At 43.0% G+C, this 25,860-nt stretch overlaps 1 protein-coding gene across 3 annotated transcripts; it reads left to right on the forward strand.

Annotated features, from left to right (window-relative positions):
- Positions 1-9,584: 9,584 nt before the first annotated feature.
- On the forward strand, positions 9,585-24,694 carry LOC120034037 (LIM domain-containing protein 2-like). 3 transcript variants are annotated; one of them, XM_038980431.1, is made up of 4 exons: positions 9,585-9,770; positions 20,385-20,429; positions 20,764-20,900; positions 20,979-24,694. In XM_038980431.1, the coding sequence occupies exons 1-4, from the start codon at positions 9,768-9,770 to the stop codon at positions 21,136-21,138; spliced, it is 345 nt and encodes a 114-aa protein (XP_038836359.1). In that variant the 5' UTR covers positions 9,585-9,767; the 3' UTR covers positions 21,139-24,694. The 3 variants fall into 3 exon arrangements, with proteins under 3 accessions (XP_038836359.1, XP_038836360.1, XP_038836358.1); XM_038980430.1 differs by lacking the exon at positions 9,585-9,770 and adding an exon at positions 20,242-20,287; XM_038980432.1 differs by lacking the exon at positions 20,385-20,429 and having other exon boundaries at positions 9,589-9,770.
- Positions 24,695-25,860: the final 1,166 nt, after the last annotated feature.

Here is a 25,860-nt window from a genome sequence, read left to right on the forward strand (position 1 = left end):
GCAGTTGCACCCCTAAAAACGAAAAACATTTGTCATAAGAAACTAGCTCCCTGGTATACAGAAAATACCCGAGCTCTGAAGCAAGCTTCCAGAAAATTGGAACGGAAATGGCTCCACACCAAACTGGAAGTCTTCCGACTAGCTTGGAAAGACAGTACCGTGCAGTATCGAAGAGCCCTCACTGCTGCTCGATCATCCTACTTTTCCAACTTAATTGAGGAAAATAAGAACAATCCAAAATTTCTTTTTGATACTGTTGCAAAGCTAACTAAAAAGCAGCATTCCCCAAGAGAGGATGGCTTTCACTTCAGCAGTAATAAATTCATGAACTTCTTTGAGGAAAAGATCATGATCATTAGAAAGCAAATTACGGACTCCTCTTTAAATCTGCGTATTCCTCCAGGGCTTAGCTGTCCTGGATCTGCACAGCTCTGCCAGGGCCTGGGATCGGGAGAGACACTTAAGTGTTTTAGTACTATATCTCTTGACACAATGATGAAAATAATCATGGCCTCTAAACCTTCAAGCTGCATACTGGATCCTATTCCAACTAAACTACTGAAAGAGCTGCTTCATGTGCTTGGCCCTCCTATGTTGAACATAATAAACGGCTCTCTATCCACCGGATGTGTACCAAACTCACTAAAAGTGGCAGTAATAAAGCCTCTCTTGAAAAAGCCAAACCTTGACCCGGAAAATATAAAAAACTATCTGCCTATATCGAATCTTCCATTCCTCTCAAAAATTTTAGAAAAAGCTGTTGCACAGCAACTCACTGCCTTCCTGAAGACAAACAATGTATACGAAATGCTTCAGTCTGGTTTTAGACCCCATCATAGCACTGAGACTGCACTTGTGAAGGTGGTAAATGACCTTTTAATGGCGTCAGACCGAGGCTCTGCATCTGTCCTCGTGCTACTAGACCTTAGTGCTGCCTTTGACACCATCGATCACCACATTCTTTTGGAGAGACTGGAAACCCAAATTGGCCTACACGGACAAGTTCTGGCCTGGTTTAGATCTTATCTGTCGGAAAGATATCAGTTTGTCTCTGTGAATGGTTTGTCCTCTGACAAATCAACTGTACATTTCGGTGTTCCTCAAGGTTCCGTTTTAGGACCACTATTGTTTTCACTATATATTTTACCTCTTGGGGATGTTATTCGAAAACATAATGTTAACTTTCACTGCTATGCGGATGACACACAGCTGTACATTTCAATGAAACATGGTGAAGCCCCAAAATTGCCCTCGCTAGAAGCCTGTGTTTCAGACATAAGGAAGTGGATGGCTGAAAACGTTCTACTTTTAAACTCTGACAAAACAGAGATGCTTGTTCTAGGTCCCAAGAAACAAAGAGATCTTCTGTTAAATCTGACAATTAATCTTGATGGTTGTAAAGTCGTCTCAAATAAAACTGTGAAGGACCTCGGCGTTACTCTTGACCCTGATCTCTCTTTTGACGAACATATCAAGACTGTTTCAAGGACAGCTTTTTTCCATCTACGTAACATTGCAAAAATCAGAAATTTTCTGTCCAAAAATGATGCAGAAAAATTAATCCATGCATTTGTTACTTCTAGGTTAGACTACTGTAATGCTCTACTTTCCGGCTACCCGAATAAAGCACTAAATAAACTTCAGTTAGTGCTAAATACGGCTGCTAGAATCCTGACTAGAACCAAGAAATTTGATCATATTACTCCAGTGCTAGCTTCCCTACACTGGCTTCCTGTTAAGGCAAGGGCTGATTTCAAGGTTTTACTGTTAACCTATAAAGCGTTACATGGGCTTGCTCCTACCTATCTTTCCGAGTTGGTCCTGCCGTACATACCTACACGTACGCTACGGTCACAAGACGCAGGCCTCCTAATTGTCCCTAGAATTTCTAAGCAAACAGCTGGAGGCAGGGCTTTCTCCTATAGATCTCCATTTTTATGGAACGGTCTGCCTACCCATGTGAGAGACGCAGACTCGGTCTCAACCTTTAAGCCTTTACTGAAGACTTATCTCTTCAGTAGGTCATATGATTGAGTGTAGTCTGGCCCAGGAGTGTGAAGGTGAACGGAAAGGCTCTGGAGCAACGAACCGCCCTTGCTGTCTCTGCCTGGCCGGTTCCCCTCTCTCCACTGGGATTCTCTGCCTCTAACCCTATTACAGGGGCTGAGTCACTGGCTTACTGGTGCTCTTTCATGCCGTCCCTAGGAGGGGTGCATCACTTGAGTGGGTTGAGTTACTGACGTGATCTTCCTGTCTGGGTTGGCGCCCCCCCTTGGTTTGTGCTGTGGTGGAGGTCTTTGTGGGCTATACTCGGCCTTGTCTCAGGATTGTAAGTTGGTGGTTGAAGATATCCCTCTAGTGGTGCGGGGGCTGTGCTTTGGCAAAGTGGGTGGGGTTATATCCTTCCTGTTTGGCCCTGTCCGGGGGTATCATCGGATGGGGCCACAGTGTCTCCTGACCCCTCCTGTCTCAGCCTCCAGTATTTATGCTGCAGTAGTTTATGTGTCGGGGGGCTAGGGTCAGTTGGTTATATCTGGAGTACTTCTCCTGTCTTATCCAGTGTCCTGTGTGAATTTAAGTATGCTCTCTCTAATTCTCTCCTTCTCTCTTTCTTTCTCTCTCTCGGAGAACCTGAGCCCTAGGACCATACGTCAGGACTACCGGGCATGATGACTCCTTGCTGTCCCCAGTCCACCTGGCCTTGCTGCTGTTCCAGTTTCAACTGTTCTGCCTGCGGTTATGGAACCCCTACCTGTCCCAGACCTGCTGCTTTCAACTCTTAATGAGTCGGCTATGAAAAGCCAACTGACATTTATTCCTGATTATTATTTGACCATGCTTGTCATTTATGAACATTTTGAAAATCTTGGCTCTCTAATTCTCTCCTTCTCTCTTTCTTTCTCTCTCTCTCGGAGGACCTGAGCCCTAGGACCATACGTCAGGACTACCGGGCATGATGACTCCTTGCTGTCCCCAGTCCACCTGGCCTTGTTGCTATTCCAGTTTCAACTGTTCTGCCTGCGGTTATGGAACCCCTACCTGTCCCAGACCTGCTGTTTTCAACTCTTAAATGATCGGCTATGAAAAGCCAACTGACATTTATTCCTGATTATTATTTGACCATGCTTGTCACTTATGAACATTTTGAACATCTTGGCCATGTTCTGTTATAATCTCCACCCGGCACAGCCAGAAGAGGACTGGCCACCCCTCATAGCCTGGTTCCTCTCTAGGTTTCTTCCTAGGTTTTGGCCTTTCTAGGGAGTTTTTCCTAGCCACCGTGCTTCTACACCTGCATTGCTTGCTGTTTGGGGTTTTAGGCTGGGTTTCTGTACAGCACTTCGAGATATTAGCTGATGTACGAAGGGCTATATAAAATAAACTTGATTTGATTTGATCAGTCTAAAACATTGCACATATACTGCTGCCATCTAGTGTCCAAAATCTAAATTGCGCCTGGGCTGGAATAATACATTATGGTTTTTCTCTTGCATTTCAAAGATGGTGGTTAAAAAATAAAATAAAAAGGAATGTTTTTTTCTTTGTTTTACAAGATTTAATGTGTTATATTCTCCTACAATAATTTCACATTTCCACGAACTTCAAAGTGTTTCCTTTCAAATGGGATCAAGAATATGCATATCCTTGCTTCAGGTCCTGAGCTACAGGCAGTTAGATTTGGGTATGTCATTTTAGGTGAAAATTGAAAAAGGGTCCGATCCCCACGATTACAAGCATACCCATAAGATGATGCAACCACCACTATGCTTGAACATACGGAGTGGTACTTGGTAACGTATTGGATTTTCCTCAAACATAACACTTTGTATTCATGACAAAGTTAATTAGTTTGCCACTTTTTTTGGCTGTATTACTTTAGTGCCTTGTTGCAAACAGGATGCATGTTTTGGAATATTGTTTTATTCTCTACAAGCTTCCTTCTATTCACTGTCAATTAGGGTTAGTATTGTGGAGAAACTACAATGTTGTTGATCCATCTTTAGTTTCTTCTATCAAACCCAATATACTCTGTAACTGTTTTATAGTCACTGTTGGCCTCATGGTGAAGTCTTTGAGCTGTTTCCTTCCTCTCAGGCAACTGATTGGGAAGGACACCTGTATCTTTGTAGTGACTGCTGTGTATTGATACCGTCCAAAGTATACAGGTTGATCCAGAGCATCCCAAACATGCTCAATGGGAAACATGTCTGGTGAGTATGCAGGCCGTGGAAGAACTGTGACATTTTAAGCTTCCAGGAATTGTGTACAGATCCTTGCGACATGGTGCTGTGTATCATGCTGAAACATGAGGTGATGGCGGCGGATGAACGGCACAACAATGGGCCTCAGGATTGTCATTCAAATTGCCATCAATAAAATGCAATTGTGTTCGTTATGCCTTCCCAAACCACAACCGCACCGCCGCTCTGTTGACAATGTTGACATCAGCAAACTGCTCACCCACATAATGTCATACACGTGGTCTGCGGTTGTAAGGCCGGTTGGACGTATTGCCAAATTCTCTCAAACGAGAAGAGAGAGAGAGCATTAGAGGGAGCATACTTAAATTCACACAGGACACCGGATGAGACAGGAGAAATACTCCAGATATAACAGACTGACCTTAGCCCCCCGACACAAACTATTGCAGCATAAATACTGGAGGCTGAGACAGTAGGGGTCGGGAGACACCTTGGCCCTGTCCGATGATACCCCCAGACAGGGCCAAAAAGGCAGGATATAACCCCACCCACTTTGCCAAAGCACAGCCCCCATACCATTAGAGAGATATCTTCAACCACCAACTTACCATCCTGAGACGAGGCCGAGTATAGTCCACAAAGATCTTCCCCACGGCACAAACCCGAGTGGGGCGCCAACCCGGACAGGAAGATCACGTCAATGACTCAACCCACTCAAGTGATGCATGGAAGAGCACCAGTAAGCCAGTGATGCAGCCACCGTAATAGGGTTAGAGGCAGAGAATCCCAGTGGAGAGATGGGAACCGGCCAGGCAGAGACGGCAAAGGCGGTTCATCGCTCCAGTGCCTTTTCGTTCACCTTCGCAATCCTGGGCCAGACTACACTCAATCATAGGACCTACTGAAGAGAGGAGTCTAAACTAAAGACTTAAAGGTCGAGACAGAGTCTGTGTCTCTGACAAGGATAGGCAGACTATTCCATAAAATTGGAGCTCTATAGGAAAGCCCTGAAAGCCCTGCCTTCAGCTGTTTGCTTAGAAATTCTAGGGACAGTAAGGAGGCCTGCGTCTTGTGACCGTAGCGTACGTGTAGGTATGTGCGGCAGGACCAAATCGTAAAGGTAGGTAGGAGCAAGCCCATGTAATGCTTTGTAGGTTAGCAGTAAAACCTTGAAATCAGCCCTAGCCTTAACAGGAAGCCAGTGCAGAGAGGCTAGCACTGGAGTAATATGATCACATTTTTTGGTTCTATAACTGAAGTTTATTTAGTGCTTTATCCGGGTAGCCGGAAAGTAGAGCATTGCAGTAGTCTAATCTAGAAGTGACAAAAGCATGGATACATTTTTCTGCATAATTTTTGGACAGAAGGTTTCTGATTTTTGCAATGTATCGAAGATGGATAAAAGCTGTCCTTGAAATATTCTTGATGTCAAAAGAGAGATCAGGGTCCAGAGTGACGCCAAGGTCCTTCAGTTTTATTTGAGATGACTTTACAACCATCAAGATTAATTGTCAGATCCAACAGAAGATCTCTTTGTTTCTTGGGACCGAGAACAAGCATCTCTGTTTTGTCCGAGTTTAAAAGTAAAACATTTGTCGCCGTCCACTTATGTCTGAAACACAGGCTTCCAGGGTGGGATATTTTTGGGCTTCACCATGTTTCATCGAAGTGTACGGCTGTGTGTTGTCCGCAAAGCAGTGAAAGTTAACATTGTTTCCAAATGACATCACCAAGAGATAAAATAATAGTGGACCTAAAACGGAACCTTGAGGAACTCCGAAATGTACAGTTGATTTGTCAGAAGACAAACCATCCACAGAGACAAACTGATATCTTTCCGACAGAAAAGATCTAAACCAGAACTTGTCCGTGTAGACCAATTTGGGTTTCCAATCTCTCCAAAAGAATGTGGTGATTGATGGTATCAAAAGCAGCACTAAGGTCTAGGAGCACGAGGACAGATGCAGAGCCTTGGTCTGACGCCATTAAATGTAATTTACCACCTTCACGAGTGCAGTCTCAGTGCTATGATGGGGTCTAAAACCAGACTGAAGTGTTTCATATACATTGTTTGTCTTCAGGAAGGCAGTGAGTTGCTGCGCAACAGCTTTTTCTAAAATTTTTGAGAGGAATGGGAGATTCGATAAGGCCAATCGTTTTTTATATTTTCCGGGTCAAGGTTTGGCTTTTTCAAGAGAGGCTTTATTACGGCCACTTTTAGTGAGTTTGGTACATATCCGGTGGATAGGGAGCCGCTTATTATATTCAACATAGGAAGGCCAAGCAAAGGAAGCAGCTCTTTCAGTAGTTTAGTTGGAATAGGGTCCAGTATGCAGCTTTAAGGTTTAGAGGCCAAGAATATTTTCATCAACGTGTCAAGAGATATAGTATTAAAAAACTTGAGTGTCTCTCTTGATCATACGTCCTGGGAGTGTTGTGCAGACTCTGAGACAACTGAGCTTTGGAGAAATACGCAGATTTAAAGAGGAGTCTAATGATCATAATCTTTTCGTCAAAGAAATGTGCTCTTCAAGGATGAATCACGGTTTCAACTGTACTGGGCAGATGCTAGACAGTGTGTTTGGCGTTGTGTGGGTGAGCGGTTTGCTGATGTCAGCGTTGTGAACAGAGTGCCCCATAGTGGTGGTGTGGTTATGGTATGGGCAGGCATAAACTACGGACAATCTATGGATTTCCAGTTATGTGAAATCCATAGATTAGGGCCTAATTAATGTATTTCTATTATCTGATATCCTTATATGAACTGTAACTCAGTAAAATCTTTGAAATTGTTGCATGTTGTGTTTATAGTTTTGTTCAGTGTATATCAAAAATTTACTTAATTTTTTTATGAATATTACTAACAGATTAAACTAATTTTGGCCAAGGGATCCACTGAATAAATTTTGAGGGTGTAATACAATGTATATATTATTAATTTACAATGTATGTTCTTAACCCTGGGCAACATGGGCCTGGGAGGCTCACAGGAATATTGGTATCCACAGTTTTCCACCAATTATACATTTTTCAACTCAATACTTGTATTCCCCCTCCTCCCATTTTTTTTTACATGAATGCACTGTAATTTTAGCTTTAAAACTGCTAAGTTTTCTCTCTTGCAGGATATTAGCTTTAAAACTGCAACAACAACAAAATCTCTTTGCCACATGACAATCTGTAGAATTTCAGAAATTTTGCATAAACTGCTAAATGTTCTCTCCGATGCCAAGAGATGGGCCTTTCAAATCTTCCTTCCATGTGCCTGAGACGTGCGTTGTCTGGCCATTCACTGCCCGAAGTCATAGTAAAACTCCTTGTATGCTGTTGCCATCTCACTAGAGTTGTGTTCAGATTGTGGGGATCCCTGATGAATTTGCTAATATAAGGGGTCCATGGCCCCAAAAAGTTTAAGAACCCCTGATTTAACCTATTGCTGTGCATACTTTTGCACTTTACTCGGTTGCTAATCGAATAGCGTTGTAGCATCTAAACCCTTTTGTTCAAGTGGATTTAATTTAGTGCCCATGTCGATAAGCTTTGCAGAGCTACCCATGGCTTTACCTCCCACCCGTCCTTTTATTTTGCATTTAGAAAAGACAACCCCATCCTATGAACCTAAACATCACTCTTGTCCTTTCAGCTCTTTTGTTCAGCTCCGTGAGATTGAGAAGTTGGCCAAAGATATTCTGGTGGACTCATCAGTGTGGTGCATGGAGACAGAGGTAAGAGCCGTGGCTCTTCTGATTGCAAATTCTACCAGATTATGTAGTGAGTCATTCACTGCACTGGATGGCTCCAGCAAAACCCTTGGTGACAGACTCTTCATTGAAGTAACTAAACACCCCACTGCTGTGCTTTCTGAAGGTTAGCAGGATTCATAGTCAATGGTGCACTAATACCAATACTCAGTATTCAAATACAGGGTGAAAAACTAGCTGGATGGATGACAGGAAAAAGGTGGTGGACACGGGCTGCTTCTGCTTTTACTAAGTGACATTCATGTTTGTTTACAAAGACCTTATGCGTAAAGTACCAGTTTTTATTTTCATCGTACCAGTAACTCTTTATTAATGCAGCCACACACAACACTTCTGATCTGAAGCCTTACATACAATCTATCTGATACTCATCGAGCCAACATCAATGTGTTACGTGCAATACTATTGCAGGCATTGCCATAGACCTGCAGGGTCTTCAGACTTGAGTCGCCTCAAAAACAGTTAGCGTACAGTATGTCTGATACTGAAAGTAATGTGTGTACAGGCCACTGGTCTCTGGTATAAAACATGGTAAATGATCCCACACCACCAACAACAACCATAATGCAATCACAATAACCTCCCACTAGATGGTAGGTGTTTTCCAGTCTCAAGAGTAACAACCCCAACCCTTTTCTCTCAGTACAGAATAGCCTATACACCATCCCCCACTTAGACCCACACACCCTTCTACTTCTAGTGTGATGAAGGCCTCTCAACATCTGTTTTCAATAACTGGACTCTGGGTCACCCTTGACTCCACACAAAATGCACTTACATGGACCTAACAGTTAATGAAGACGTCAGCAGAAAACGACACAGCCATTTCACACTTAACTCTTTAGTCTTTTTTTATTACCATACACAACCAATTGCTTTCATGGTATTTTAAGCGCTACTATTATCATGCTCAACTTTTGCATGTATGTCATATTTAAACACAGGTTCCCATCACAAAGCCAACTGTTGGCAAGACTGGGCATAACAGACTTGTGCTGTGAATGTTAGTTAAACTCAGCAGGAATTAAGGGTTGAGGGTACTATTCTTCGAGCTGTTACAAATTATTTCAATTCGGCAGGATTTCTCAGCCTCTTAAATGTGGAACTTGTTCTATGCTGGACCACAGGCCAAAGAGTGGTTCATACCTACCTACCCAGACATAAACCTCAGTCACTGGACTTTGGACAGAAATGTGCTGAGACTTGTTACATGTACAGTGCACTTTGGGTTCTTTGTCATCTGCAGCACACAAAACATTAGTGGCAGTGCAGTCAGACTATGTGTAGATGAGAGTCGAAAGGTGTTTCCCCCATGTACTACTTGTATTGATTTGTTAATATTTTTTTTAAAGAGTCGAAAGGTGTTTTTTTAACCCTGTCATCAAAAGGGATGACAATTAGTTGTGATGTATGCATATTCATGTATTTTTTATTTTTATTTTTTATTTTTAAACCTAAAACTGATTTACACTGTTAATCTTTTTTTGAATCCCTTTTTCTTAAGAATTACCGTTACAGTAGAGGGAGGTGGGGTAAGAGAGCGGGGTGGGGTGAAGGGGAGAGAGCCGGGTGGAGGGGGGGAACCAATACTGGAACCAATAGCGTGCAACATCCTGCTAATATAAAGAACAAAAAAAAACGACTCTTGAAAAACAAGAGCAGGGGAGCCAAGCTGAGGTAACTCGCCGGGTCTGTAGGAAGAATCCTGACAGCAGAAATCGGGGAAACGAATGAGAAAGCAATCGATCACAGCCTATTGATCACCAAATTGTCTTTCTATTTAAACGTTGACAAAAGTACACAGATGGTAAGTGCTTCTCGCCTATTTATCGTGTTTATTGTACAGAGATGGCTAGCTAGCGACAGCATACCCTCTCTTCCCCCTCCCTCTCCTTTTGTGATGAGGTGATGTCCACTCGATGCTAACTCGCTAGCTACCAAGGTTGCTAGCCACCCATTCCGTTTTTTGGTGGAATGACTCATGTTTACTCTGCTGTTCTGTTTTTAAATTGGGCAACAACGTGCAATGTAACGCTATTTTATTGCACTGTTCCAACTTGCCATCTCTGATATTTTTTTTGTTGCACGCTAATTAATCAATCCGGCATTATGTACGGCATTGTGTAGCTACCCAGCATTTCACTCAAAATGAGCTCATCTCGAACGATACATATTTACTGGTTACGTTAGCTTGCGAGCTAGCGCAATAGCGGAACACTATTCTCACTGGTTGAGGCTTTGTTTTATGTTTTGCCTCAAGTGAAGCTTTAAACAGTCCTATTGTCTGTGTTTTAGGATAAAGTGCACTTGTTTAACTTTAGTTTGATCATTCTGATGTAGAATCAGAAGGAAATGTCCTCCACTGTCGACCGACTTTGTTGGTTTTCTCAATAGATTGTGGCTGTGCATAGTATAAATGTTTTTACTTTGACCATTTATTAAGTTTACGCCTGCCAATCATATACATCACCCAGTTTGGCTTCAGAAGCGCTCTCTGGCTGGCTGATGACAATCTTAATGTCTACGTACTGTTATTACCTAATCATGCCAGCCATTATTTGGTGCACAGAACCTGGCGTCTCTCCCTGTTACATAAAAGACTCTGGAAGGGATTCTGGTGTGGTAGGCGCAAGGCGGTTGTTAGAACTGGAAAGCAATGAGCCGACCGCATCATTGCAAGCCAACGCTGTGTCATGGTGAACGGTATTAGCCTAGAAATGCATCAATTATATCATGTATTGATTTATTGTAACACCCCTGTGAATTATCTGGCTCCCTGCGAGCTCATGACAGTAGCAGCATGGCCCAGCACTAGCAGAGTGGGTAAATTACCTGTTTCAAATGATCTTCTCGTCCATTCCCGCATAATGTTCTCCAAGTTGAGACCTTGGAGAACACATTTACAGCGCCATCTGCGGTCTTGCCAGACCAGCTCTCTATCAAATCAAGACGCCGATCTCCGTAATTACTGCCTTGGCATGTGATCATTTTCATTTACCGCCACTTTGTGGGTACAGACTGGGGATCTGTAGATGTGCTGTCTGTAATTTTGGCCCAGTGTTTGCCGAGGATTGACACATGGTTTGAAGACAGATTTACGTCAATGCTGGCGGATTTGTGGGACAAGCTTCTGTGGTGAGACGACTTTTGTTCTGAGTGATTGACTACTGCGCGGAGAGAAGCTGGTTTCACTGTCTACGTTGAACGTGCCAAGACTGTCTACTTGTATTGACACCTAGACTGCATTGAGAATTGCACCTGCAGTTTGCTTGAAGTATTTCCATTGTACAGCCATATGCACCATTGCCCAATGATTCGTCAAAAGGCACATACGGCCTCTGTCTGTCAGAGCGGAGGGGAGGCTTTGGTCACAATGTAAAATATGTTCATTACATGCAGGTCCAATTTAAGTGACCATATAGTGCTTCCTTTACACAACTATGGGAAATGTTTACACTTTTTTTTGAGTGAACAGCTCCACATGCACTTCATTGAGCTTTCCTCCATAGCTGGCGGGTCCTCATGGTGTCAGATTTTTTTTTACAGATGTCACAGAGACGGTCTGTTGGGATGGTGTAGCAGACAGTACCTTACTACAGTCATTGGACAAGGAGTGCAAAAAGAGAACGGTCAGGTGCTGTATGTTTTAGGTGCAGATCAATGGAGGGTGTGAGTGGGAGATGCATCCAGCAGTTGTGTGCTAGATAGAAGAGGACTATGAATGAGTAAAGGTAGGTAGCCAAAGCTGCCCAGTTGGTTATGGCCATTTTAGCTAGCCTAAGGGCGCTTTTTAAATTATTCATAGTTTTTGATACCTCAGTCTTTGAGTCGGGGTATCATTGAACAATAGCCTGACATTAGATAAACTAAGACATGGCATAATGACAAATGCCATTCCCTTGTAGATTGCGTTTTAAAAATTAATGTTTTTGAAACATTTGATTCAGTCATTAGCGCACTTAGCGCACTTGGGTAGTAGTCCCAAATATAGTTAACTAGCAATGAACCATAGTCGTGGAAATAAACATGTCTGAAATAATCCAATCATTGTTTTTAATGCCCTGGAGGGATGTAAGACTTCATTCACACAGCATTATGAGATTTATCCCAACCGTTTCCGGCCCAAACTTTTCTGCTCCTGTCTTTATTATTGTGACATGGAAGCCTCTTGAAAACAAACTTCCTAAATGGCACTAACGGTTCATTGTGTTGTTTACACCTGCTCTATTGTATCGTTGCTTGTTGTGAATAACACTATTTTTTTTTTTAGATGCACACTGAACAGACGTTTATACGTTTCCATCGGTTAGATAACCTTCCTATTGGCTGTTCTTACAACCTAGTACCAAGCAATTGCAGTCACATTGGGAGGACCCAAGGACAAACTGTACACACTGCCCAGTAAAAAATTCAGAAATTTCCACAGCAACCTCGCCTCACGTGAGAATGACAGCAGCAAAGTGTCTACATGTGCAGTATATACTGTGGGCAACCTGGTTTACTGAGGAATGCCTACTGCATCACACACCACCCACTTTTCATATCTTGGGATGCATAGGCTTGAAAGTTCACGCTTTTGTCTCCTGCCTCTGCTGTCACACAGCCTGACACAACAGGCAAAGGGGGCAGAAGGTATCTTGTGCTTTAGCTGTAAAATCTCCCATGTTTTGTGAAATTCCAATGGAATGGCAGACTTCAGATTTGCATGTGTTTTGGTCAACGCGATGGGACCCGTCTTCCTGAATTCCTGTCCCTCCACAGGCTTTGGTTGCGCAACTTTCTCTTCTCTGTGCGATACGTCGTATCAGGTCTGAGGTTTGACGCTGAGGGCTGTTTTTTGAGTGACTTCATTAAATGCATGATCAGCGGCTTCTCGCTGGGTCCCTAAATGCTAAAGTCAATAGAGCACAATATTTTTAAAAGCTGACTTTGAGCCAAAGGTTGTGGGTTCAAATCTCAGATTAAACATTTCTCGTTCACCTTTTTGAGACGGGATGTCCGTAAAATGTTTGGTCATGCCAGTGGGAATGTGTGAAAGCTGAGTAGATGTTATTCAGAGGTTTTCCTTAGACAATCGTGACCCCTGTTTTTCAGTCTCAGCTGTTACCTCCCTAGACAGGTTTCACATCCGTGATTATGGCTTTGAGGCTCTCTGTCACTAGTCGTATAAGGACAACCTCTCACCGCAGCCTCACAGGAAATGGCCTCCCCTGACGTGTGCAAGTGAAGAAAGACTTTTCAACTGACAGAGGTCGGAAAGAAACTTGCTAATTTAGTGGTTTTTCCAGCCTCGATACTGCTTCACTTATTTGTTAGCTGAGGCTTGTTCATTGGACATGGTGGCCTTGTTCCACCTGTGACCAGAAACGTCCGCTGACTTTCCCTTCTCACCCCAGTACCATCCATCTCTAGCTAGTTAGCTGTGAAATCGCCTTAACATACTGCACTATCAATTTAGGAGTTTACAATCTCACCATGTTCAACCTGCAGATCGATGTGCCTCAGAGTGGAGACTGACATTCACAAAAGTAGATATACAGTGCAAAAGTTGTCCATGCTACGTCAATGGGCCACGTCTGATTCCGGGACAAGGAGCGCTCTCCTTCATGGAGTGACCGGGAGTCTTTTTGGCTCCACTAAAAAAAATGAATTGGCACGAATGGCTCATTTGAGAGAAGACATCCTCCTGAATTTTGTAATCTGACATGTATGATAGATGTTTTCGTAATCTAAAGGTTGTATTCCTATTCATTTCCAGTGTAGTGAGAGAGACTTTATCACTGCTACGTCATACCAGACGGATTTCTGCCTGCTTGAACGCCATCAACTCGGATGCATATGAAAACATGAAATGACCCAGGGAATCGATAGAACATCACTCGGATCACAAATATCAAATTGTATTTGTCACACGCGCCGAATACAACAAGTGAGACCTTACAGTGAAATGCTTACTTACGAGCCCCTAACCAACAGTGCGGTTTAAATTAAACAAATTAAATACAGATAAGAAATAAAACTAACAAGTAATTAAAGAGCAGCAGTAAAATAACAATAGTGAGACTATATACAGGGGAGGTACCGGTTAGTTGAGGTAATATGTACATGTTGGTAGAGCTAGTAAAGTGACTATGCATAGAAGATAACAACAGAGAGTAGCAGCGGTGTAAAAGAGGGGGGGCAATGCAAGTAGTCTGGGTAGCCATTTGATTAGGTGTTCAGGAGTCTAATGGCTTAGGGGTAGAAGCTGTTTAGAAGCCTCTTGGACCTAGACCTGGCACTCCGGTACCGCATGCTGTGCAGTAGCAGAGAGAACAGTCTATGACACGGGTGGCTGGACTCTTTGACCATTTTTAGGGCCTTCCTCTGACACTCTGACACTGACACCGCCTGGTATAGAGGTCCTGAATGGCAGGAAGCTACTGGGCCATACACACTACCCTCTGTAGTGCCTTGCAGTCATAGACCGAGCAGTTGCCATACCAGGCAGTGATGCAACCAGTCAGGATGCTCTCAATGGTGTAGCTGTAGAACCTTTTGACGACCCGTGCCAAATCTTTTCAGTCTTCTGAGGGGGAATAGGTTTTGTTGTGAAGAGGGCACGACTGTCTTGGTGTGCTTGGACCATGTTAGTTTGTTGGTGATGTGGACACCAAGGAACTTGAAGCTCTCTACCTGCTAAACTGCAGCCCAGTCGATGAGAACGGGGGGTGTGCTCGGTTCTCCTTTTCCTGTAGTCCACAATCATCTCCTTTGTCTTGATCACGTTGAGGGAGAGGTTGTTGTCCTGGCACCATACGGCCAGGTCTCTGACCTTCTCCCTATAGGCTGTCTCGTCGTTGTCAGTGATCAGGCCTACCATTGTTGGGTCATCGGCAAATTTAATGGTGGTGTTGGAGTCGTGCCTGACCACGCAGTCATGAGTGAACAGGGAGTACAGGAGGGGACTGAGCACGCACCCCTGAGGGGCCCCTGTGTTGAGTATCAGCTTGGCGGATGTGTTGTTACCTACCCTTATTACCTGGGGGCGGCCCGTCAGGAAGTCCAGGGTCCAGAAGCAAAAGGAAGTTGTTTGGTCCCAGGGTCCTTAGCTTATTGATGAGCTTTGAGGGCACTATGGTATTGAACGCTGAGCTGTAGTCAATGAATAGCATTCTCACATAGGTTTTCCTTTTGTCCAGGTGGGAAAGGGCAGTGTGGAGTGCAATAAAGATTGCGCCATCTGTTGGGCCGGTATGCAAATTGGTGTGGGTCTAGGGTTTCTGGGATAATGGTGTTGTGAGCCATGACCAGCCTTTCAAAGCACTTCATGGCTACAGACGTGAGTGCTACGGGTCGGTAGTCATTTCGGCAAGTTACCTTGGTGTTCTTGGGCACAGGCACTATGGTGGCCTGCTTAAAACATGTTGGTATTACAGACTCGGACAGGGAGAGGTTGAAAATGTCAGTGAAGACACTTGCCAATTGGTCAGCGCATGCTCGCAGTACACATCCTGGTAATCTGTCTGGCCTTGTGAATGTTGACCTGTTTAAAGGTCTTCCTCACATCAGCTGCGGAGAGCATGATCACATAGTCATCCAGAACAGCTGGTGCTCTCATGCATGTTTCAGTGCCATTTGCCTCGCAGCGAGCATAAAGTAGTTTAGCTCGTGTCACTGGGCAGCTCAAGACTGCTTCCCTTTGTAGTCTGTAATGGTTTGAAAGCCCTGCCACATCTGACGAGCGTCAGAGCCGGTGTACTACGATTCAATCTTAGTCCTGTATTGACGCTTTGCCTGTTTGATGGTTCGTCGGAGGGCATAGCAGGATTTCATATAAGCTTCCTGGGTTAGAGTCCCACTCCTTGAAAGCAGCAGCTCTAGCCTGTAGCTCAGTGCGGATGTTGCCTGTAATCCATGGCTTCAGATTGGGGTATGTACGTACGGTCACTGTGGGGACGACGTCATTGATGTACTTATTGATGAAGCCATTGACTTATGTAGTGTACTCCTCAATGCCATTGGAGGAATCCCGGAACATATTCCAGTCTGTGCTAGCAAAACAGTCCTGTAGCTTAGCATCTGCTTCATCTGACCACTTTTTTTATTGAGCTAGTCACTGGTGCTTCCTGCTTTCTGAATTTTTTTCCCCTCTGGTTGTACATTTAACATGCTGATTAGAAATTTGGTAAGACAGATTTAAGTTTCCCTGCATTAAAGTCCCCGGCTACTAGGAGCGCCGCCTCTGGGTGAGCGTTTTTCTTGTTCATTTATGACGGAATACAGCTCATTCAATGCTGTCTTAGTGCCAGCCTCTGACTGTGGTGGTATGTAAACAGCCACGAAAAATACAGATAAACTTTCTCTCAGGCAGATATACTCTACCTCAGGCACGCAATAGCTCGAGACTTCCTTAGATATCATGCACCAGCTGTTATTTACAAAAATACATAGTCCGCCGCCCCTTGTCTTACCAGTCGCCGCTGTTCTATCCTGCCGGTACAGCGTATAACCAGCCAGCTGTATGTTGATGGTGTTGTCGTTCAGCCACTACTCCGTGAAGTGTAAGATGTTACAGTTTTTAATGTCCCGTTGGTAGTTTAATCTTCAGCGTAACTCATCGATTTTATTCTCCACAGATTGCATGTTTGCTAGCAGAATGTAGGAAAGTGGGGGTTTATTCGATCGCCTACAAATTCTCAGAAGGCAGTCCGCCCTTTGGCCGCAAATCACGGGGATCTGGGCCTGTTCCCGAGAAAACAGTATATTGTTCGCATCGGGCTTGTCAGACTCGTTAAAGGAAAAAAAGGATTCTCCCTGTCCATGCTGAGTAATCGCGGTCCTGATGTCCAGTTCTTTTCGGTCATAAGAGACTAGTGGGAAAATTATGTACTATATATATATATTTTTTTTTATTTAAAAAAAAAAAGAAGAGAAAAGCTAACAAGCGAACAAAAAAAACAACTGTTTGGGGGATGTATAACATCTGCCATACTTTTTCATGGCGCCGTTCACCCATTCTGAATATAACATTCATAATGGGTGGCCCTTTAACAAGCTGGTGTAGTCGTAGTGCATTTTTACTGTTTATTTTCCATCCCTCGGTCTCATCAAGGGGTGCAGGTCAGCCTTCTAAAAATAAGATGCGCTGAGAGACTAACTGAAATTAATGGCCACTGACTAATTTCAACATCTAGGGCCAGTTTCACTACTATGTGTACGTTACCGTAAGAACACTGGGTGATCTCTCGCTCCGTGTGTGTCACACAGCCTGGGGTGAAAAGTTAAGGAAACTTACCAGCACCAAGTCCCTTAGCCTTTCTACTCTAGATGGAAACATTGATGTCCCTTGACTGTTAATATTCCTGACTGTAGCTGTAAACTTTCTAAAAGGGGCAGATTTAGGCTAGTTCTCTGTATAAACATACGCAAATATTGGACAGAGGTCTGGTTTATGCTTTCTAACGTTGACCGTTTCAAAGTTGTAAATGGAATTCATAGACAATGCTTACCCGTGCAAGCACGCACTTGATGCTCCCAACCCTTCCCTCAATACTTTTATTAGGGAAGAGCTAGCCCCAGTGTGGTTTCCCTGGGCCTGAACAGACAGTCACCCCCAGACCCCCTGCCATTGTTGGGGTGGTCTGAGCTCCAGGGGAACAGGCAATGGGATTTGTCATTGTAATGAGATTAGGAGCTCCTCATCAGAGAGGGAGAGTCTCAACCTGATCTGACTGTGGGTGTAGCACAGCAGGGCCTAACTCTTCAAATGGCTGCATGGAAGAATCTCACATACATGAAGTGTAGCCTACCTGAAACTCAAACAGAGATGCATTGTCTCTCTTCCGCTTAGTGTGAATAAATGACAGGTAAGAGACTGAATATTAATGTTGTTAAAGGTGGGAGCCTGATCTAGCAAAATCGGTGAAGTGCTCTTTTTTCTCTTTCGTAAGTGGATCCAACTTCAAACTAATCTAAATGGGTACACCAAATTGTAATTGAATTACCATGTGTTAATCTAATGGGCAGCCTGCATCTAGCCTACTGTTTTTGAGCACCTTTAGTTGTGTGCACGGTTGGCACACCACAATGTTCATATTGTCCTTCTCACCATTTAAGGAGAGGTTTGGTCTGTGCACACATCATTCCCTGTGGTAGTTATCTGCTGTAATCAGCCTATGTTCTAAGCCCAGTGGGGGGCAGTTAGCTGTAGCAGGCTCCCCACAGGGACTCTTAAAGTCTGTGTCATCACTACTTCCTGCCACAACGTCAGTTTTTGGTCGGCTGTCAGTGGCGTGTCTTCATGTACAAATAAGGCAAAAGAAGACAGATGGCACCAGCCATGTAGAAGCCTTCCAGGACTGACTGCCTGCCTGCCATGGAATCTATTCTTGTTTTCATTATCTTTTAGTGGCTATGGCGATTCTGGGCTTCAGTTTTATCTTGTGCAGCCTGAATTGGTGATTAACTTTTCTGTAAGGTACTGTATGTTGCATGCTGTGCTAAAACAGAAACCATTGCCTTTTGAAGCAATGTTTATTTATTATGAAATATGAAGCTCCTGTTGAGTGTTACTCATGGTTGCTCTCTTGTTGCAACAGGAAGTGAGTTTACCATGCAGCCAACCAAGCAGTGCACCCTGTACCCTACCCAAATATGAGAATGAAGGAGACTTGGTGAGGAGGAAGATGGTCAGGATGGCGATTGCATGTACAGGAAGTTGCAGTCCCTCCATCAGACATTCCATTCTCACAAACTAAGGCAACACCCCAGCTTCCTCAGTCATTCAGTTTAAAGATATCTGACATGATTTTCACATCAGGGTTCAGTAGTGAGTGGGCGACAGTTACGCCAATGCAAAAATGACTAATTTGATCATTTCAATTTAATACTACCAATTGGATTCCCAAAGTCTCTGTGGTAACTATCTGTGCACATGCTAGGTGATGTGTAAGGGCTTTTGGGGAGCTCTTCTTTGACCCTAATGGCTGCCAGTTGTGAAGTGCAACATGATTGAATCAGTGGCTGATGGGTTTCACACTCAACCGCTTGTAACGGCTCAACATTATTTCAGTTTAATGGAGTTTTTCGGGCCGTTCCAACGCGTTCTAATTGAGCAGACCAATGAGGAGCTGGATTTGTAGTGAACAACCCATTTCCCTGTGGATCAGTGCTCTGTGTCCTCTCCCCTTCAATGTGTGTGAATGTAGCCGAAATGTCCCTTTCTGCTGCACAGGCTTCATGAAAGGGCTGTGGCGAGAATGTGGCGGCGCACAGTTGTCTGTCAAATGAGGAGCCCCCCCTCTGACTACAACCATTAATCTCCTTACATAACAGTCAGGGTTTAGATGTCTGCAGTGGACTTTCCCAGAGAGCAGTCTGGCCTGCACACAAGCGGACACAGCCTTTTCAGTGCGTCTTCCTAAATCTGTGTGTCTGTCTGCTAATTGACCTGCTAGTCCAGCTTCAGGGCATGGACGTCAATGTGGAGAAATTGCTGAAGCCTGTCGGTCACATAGTTTTGAAGTATAGTTCTTCACCAGGCGTGTTGGGAGCCAGGTGTGACCGCTTTGACCAATTGCTTGACCCATGTCTGTCCTGTGGACGTTCAGACTTTTGTGACCTAGTTTCAAACCAACTCTAAGCCACTCCACAATGATCTGCTAGGTCAACATCTGTTAGCAATATGGCAGACAATATGATACCTATCCTGCCCTCATGGGTTTTGACAGGGAGTCAGTGCCAACAGTAGGGTCTAGGAGTTCATGTTTGTGTATTTTGAAAGTAACTTGTTTGTGTACGGTATAATGCAGTTGTCATGGATAGGAATGAGGGTTCAGGGTCTCTCTGTAGAGTCAAGTTGAAGCAGGAAGTCCATGGATGTTTGTGTCAGAGCATAGGGCTTTGGAGCCACGAGTAGAGACATGAGACAGGCCTCCATTACATAAGGCCTTTAGTTCAATAGACCTGAATGGTGCTCTCTGTTAAGGCCAAGCTCTCACACTGAACTGTTGTAAGGTTGTGAACAAATGTTTTTTATTGACTCGAAGTTGTACATCAGAATTCCAGCTTAGTGATTTAGTGTAACACTGGCATTGGTTGCTTTCTTAAACCGCTGTGCTGTGTGCAAGTCGAGAGCATCCTAAGAATGTCCGTAACATCACGCTTGGGGTTAATATTTGAAATGGTTGTGCTACCCTATGTGTGTTCAGTGTACCTACTCACATGTCCAGACAGAAGGTAGCTGACCTGCCCTCTGGGGAGTACAGTACACTGACAGATGGAGCTGCCGGGAGGGAGGGAGTGGGGAAACTACTGAGATGAAAGAAGGATATTATGGACACGGTATTGTCAATATAACAGGGGAAATCCTGAATGCTCACACTTCTGTTGTAATAACACTAAATAGGAAAGTACTGAGGTTTACTCATTTTTATTCCAGGACAACAGAAATGCCCCTGAAGATAAACCTGTCCAGCGCTCCAAAGTAAATATACCTCCATTATCACCCCCCCCCCCCCCCCTTTGTCCCGGTTTCAACCCAGTAGGACATTATCTTTTAATCACTATCCTTCTCCATTACCTGTCTGTCTGGCCCAGTGCGTCTCACCCTACTGACCTTTACTCAGATGTCATTTAAACGTCATGCATAATGGGACCCCAGTTTATATACCAGTATATGTTTTCACATACACTCAACAGCAACTCCATTCGAGAGATTGGTTATAGACAACTGAGCAAGTTGAGATGATGCTTCATTTATCCATTGAAACACATGTTTGAAGCCATAGTAACGGTGTGGTTTTTGTTCATGTGCGTAGTCCTTCAGCTTCAAGACACCGAGGGAGGTGTGCTCGTCATGTGAGAAGACCGTCTACCCCATGGAGAGATTGGTGGCTAACAACCTGATATTTCACTCGGCCTGTTTCTGCTGCAAACACTGCAACACCAAACTCAGGTGAGACTCTCTCACTCACTCACTCCATATCAGACTGTGTTGTTCTTTTGTTTATATTCTGCCCCTCCCTCCCTGCAGCCTGGGCACATTTGCTGCCCTTTCGGGTGATTTCTACTGCAAGCCGCACTTCCAGCAGCTCTTCAAGAGCAAAGGCAACTATGATGAGGGCTTTGGCCGCAAGCAGCACAAGGAGCTTTGGACCTCCAAGGAGGGAGAGAACATAACAAAGACTGCGTAGCCACGCCTGTCTGTCCCAACCCTTCTCCCACGGGAAAGGCTATACGGACACTCCTGACCTGCAAACCCACTTTTATTTTCAGAATTGGTAACGGTCGGGGTTAGTTTTAGATTTTGGGTAGTTTTGCAGGTCAGCAGTATCCTGCTGGTATTTCCCATCTCATCCCCAAAGCTGCCTCTTCTCCACCTCCAACATGTCATAAAGAGCACCAACATGTCATGAGGGGTGCAGTCAACGCTCCTGTGTGCTCGCTCCACATCATGGGAGACAGACACACCCACTATGACTGGCCAGTCACGCCCCATGTTGCTCAACATTTTATTTAGTGGGGTGTTTATTACTTTCATTTGGTTTTAGTATCATTTTTGTTTTACATTTGCTCTTTTGAAATTGTTGATTGTGACCAAACTGCTTATTCACAAACCAGTGGTATGTTTTTGCTGTCTGTCTGAGGACTACATTATCATTGTTTTCTTGTTTATTTTTCGGATAAATTTGCACCCTTTTGATGCAACAGGCGCAAGGACCTTATGCTCAGGTGAACATATGGTAAGAGAAGCTGGAGTTCACTCTAAGCTGTAGCGCATACTCAGGTCAACCATACTGAGCTAGGTTCATTAGCAACTTTGTATTTTATGACTTCTTTTTAGTTCCATATAGTCAATTAAATCTAACACCAATTTTAACGACCGGTCCTCTGCATTGCGGTAGCACCGGCGGAAGCCAGTTTGTCAGGGTTCACTTATCTGAGAAACAAACACGGTACTGTAAAACTGTCACACATTCTCTCTCTCTCTGGGTACAGTTAGTTGAATTCTGTCTTACTGTTCAAGTGTTTTTTTTTGCTCCTATGATCTGAATGGCTGCTAGGTTTCAGTTCTGCATGTTTGTCCTGTATGAGTCTTAGCTGTCATACCTTTAGTCTGTACTGCCCTCCTGTGTTCTGGATGACTTTTTACAACTAATCTGCTTCATTAACTCTTAATCAAACTTTACTGGTTTTAAAATGCACTCTTTGCTCTCTTATTTGCTGGGTTTGACTGTCATGCGTTAAGTTGCTCTCACTCGTAGAGGCTATCTTTTGTCTTTATTCTGAATATGAGAAGTATCTCATAGGTGTTTGTACATAGCTTGTGCTTAGTGAACATATCGCACTATACTGTGCACATATGACCATGCATGTTGACCAGACAAGTCAATGTTAGATTGACAGGGAACATAACCTAACAGGAAACCACAACTGTCACGCTAATTTCCCCTGCGGCTTCCTGTCCATGCAGAGCTGTCTGTTCATGTACTAAATTGGGCTAAGTTGGTGTGTAAAACTAAGCGGGACTTTCAAGACAACTGTGAACTCTGGTGGGGGAACAATGTCAAATCCTGATGTCTGTGATCTGCCAATTGGGAAAGTCAGCTCTAGAAAGAGGCCAGAGTTCCTGATGCAGAATTATGAGTTGGATGACCGGTTGCAAAAAAATATTCTATCAGCTGTTGTCTTGAATGCTCCGTGTTCTGAATGCGGCAGAAATTCACATATGACTGGGATGTCCTGACGGGGACACAAGTGAAATCACATAATGTAAAAAATATATATATTATTGTGCTTCTCCAGTGACATCACATCTGCGAACATAATATATTTTTTATTTTTTATAAATGCCTCATGGCTTTCTTGTCTCGACTGCATCACGTGATTCTGAGCAGAGGTGGTGGATTTGTGAAGATGATTCACTTCAGGCTGTTTACCATTGGGGGAAAAAATTGTCCGTTTCAGTCTGCTGAACAGGGTGGATCTCCCATCGACACCAATGTGATAGATAGCAGCTGGTCCTGGTCTACTTTATTGACTAATGTAACCAGAAAGAATGAGAGAGTGGGATGTCTCACTGCTTTTTCATCTCTGATTTTGAGCATCAGGACCTAGTACTATGTGAGGGGTGGGCGCTAACAGGGAATGTTGTTTGACCTGGGGCATGTTCAGGGGAATTCCTACGCAGTGAGTAAAGCCCAGGCCTACAGTGCCCTGAACCTCAGAGTAGCGCCTCCTGGTGGGAGAAGAGAGGTAGGAAATGCTTGAGTCCGTTCAGCCAGTCCCAGTAAAGGCTTGAGATATTACATATCATTAATTGTCAATAAACACGTTTGCCCCCAGTAATTTCTTCTGTATAGCTTTTACTCATATTTTAAAATGTGGGAGTGGCCTCGGGATGAAACGGTTGTGCTACAGGTATTTTTAGGTTGGAATGTTCTAAAGCGACACCTGCTTTAGCCAACAAACTCAGATAAGATTTTTATTTTCTTAATTCTTGCTTTAGAATGAGACTAAAGCCATTGAATTACATCATTTGGGAAGTATTCAATGCCACAACACTTGAATGACACAATGTATATTGTGATGGAAAGTTTACTGTGAATTATAAACTGAGTGGTTCGAGCCCTGAATGCAGATTGGCTGAAAGCCGTGTTATATCAGACCCCATACCACGGGTATGACAAATAATTTATTTTTACTGATCTAATAATATTGGTAACCAGTTTATAATAGCAATAAGGCACCTTGGGGGTTTGTGCTATGTTGGGCATATACCACACCTCGGGTTTCATTGCTTAATTAGAGCAGACTGTGCAGAATAGAAAATAAAATATGTAACTTTTTTGATAAGTAAAGCCTTAGAAATAAATGGCAAAAACCATGGCCTAACATTATTGCTTTTTCAAAACAATTTTTATTTAAAAACAATTTGAGTGCACATACCTTTCTCCCTGTTCCAGCCTATCCCCTGTGAATGAAAATAATCCTTCTGCTTGTTTTCCACTTAGTCCTTGTGGTGGATATGAGTGGCTTCACTCAGCCAGAAGTTTACGTACCCGCTCATCCTCCACTTTCTCCTGAATGGTTTTCATTTTTTCCTTACATTTCCTCAAGTTGTAAAGTTATCTATTTGTTTTTAAAATTTTGTAACGGTTCTCGAGACCACCCAGAATGCTTTGTAACCAAGAACATATCAAATAACACTGTGTCCATATAGTCTGTTATGTGTGAGGAGTGTGCCAAGGTACAATGGTGTTATCCTGTGAATAAACATTCTTTGTATAGAGAAACAAACGGAAAGAAAGAAGGTACTTTTCCATACTGGTGCCAGGAGATTCAGGTCTGTGAGAGCTGTGTGACTGTGTGTGTTCTGCGAGTCATGTAGTTGTGTGCGAAATTGGATGTAGACTTAACATTTATTTTTCAATGCAGGTGTCACTGTTGTCAAAATGTAAATGTATGCATTTAAAAACAAAAACATTCTGTATAACTTGACCTGTGGATGGTGGCCTTACAAGCAAAAGGACGTTTTGGCTCTTACTCTTCTTTCACCTCTCCTCTCTTCTTCTTTTGGATTATTACTCCAGTTAAATTGTGTTGTAGAAGAACATGATAATAATGTGATTTGTCCCAACTACACATACACACAATCAAATGGATTTTGTTCAATCATTTTATTTCAGTAGTTTATTTTAATTTTTTACATGCTTTTGGAAAAATAAATGAAGATGCTGGTGTTGATAAGTGAGGTGGTTGTCTTTATTACATGATGAGTAAAGGCAGTGCATATTTCATATTTGATACTAGTCATTTGTTGGGTAAATAGTAGGCCTTTTTTATGAATTGTATAGGAGCTAGTGTGTTTCATATATACTGTTATAGACTCTTTCAGATGCTCAACAACAGGAGTTGTTTTAGTTCAAGGTGCCTGAAGAAAACAGAATAGAGCAACAATATTGTCTCCTACTGGTACAGATGTTATCTTAATTAGACCAGTTCCCTCACAGCAGGAAAATAATCCTGCAGCAACAGGACATTTTTATTAATAAGTGGATGATAATGAGCGGACATTTTTGTAGGGGTTGATACAGATATAGGATCTTAATTTGATCACCCTGTCAGAGGATACATTTAAAATGTGTAGTGTATTTGAGATTTTAAAAGGATTCTGAAGTTTGTCATTTCCACTTTGAAATTTCAGCCTTGATTTGACATTACATTTTTCATAAGGGAAAATCAAGGCTGAAATTTCATAGTGGAAATGACAAACTTCAGAATCCTTTTAAAATCTCAAATACACTACACATTTTAAATGTATCCTCCAACAGGGTGATCAAATTAAGATCCTACATCTGTATCAACCCCTACAAAAATATCCATTAATTATAATTCACATTTCCTGTTTTCTGTTCCTGCTGTAGCAAACAAGCTCAAATTAAGATTCTACATCTGTAAATGTTTTGTTAGTGCAAATCAAGTCTGACATTTTAAAGTGGAAATTACAAACTTTAGAAGCCTTTTTAAACCTTGAATACATACAAGTTTGCATTTCCTGCCATGCAGGAAAATTCTCTGAGAGAACAGACTGATCAAATTAAAATAGAACATCTGTAGTTTCTTTCACTTTTTATAGGCCATGTTGTTTTTTTCTATTGAACCATGGATTAAACACGATAAAGTATGGCTTTTGTGGCATCATTCATCAAGTCTTGCTGACCCTATAGTTCTATGGAATAATCTACACTCACACAAACTATATTACCGCCCTGGGTGCAGATTTGTTAGACCCTATATTGAATTTAATGTGTCAAATGTCACTGAAGTTCATGAGTTCAGTCAAGTTGAAGTCAAATGCCATATACTTTTAATTAAGGATGATATTTGGTCTTCATAATGGTATCTGCTCATGG

The sequence above is a fragment of the Salvelinus namaycush genome, chromosome 41, assembly GCF_016432855.1.
Source record: "Salvelinus namaycush isolate Seneca chromosome 41, SaNama_1.0, whole genome shotgun sequence".
NCBI lineage: Eukaryota > Metazoa > Chordata > Actinopteri > Salmoniformes > Salmonidae > Salvelinus > Salvelinus namaycush.

What these genes read in the sequence shown, in the direction of transcription:
- LOC120034037 (XM_038980430.1), top strand. An exon ending in AACCTGTCCAGCGCTCCAAA is followed by an intron (nt 20,430 to 20,763) that starts GTAAATATACCT and finishes TCATGTGCGTAG; the next exon opens with TCCTTCAGCTTCAAGACACC. An exon ending in CACTGCAACACCAAACTCAG is followed by an intron (nt 20,901 to 20,978) that starts GTGAGACTCTCT and finishes CCCTCCCTGCAG; the next exon opens with CCTGGGCACATTTGCTGCCC.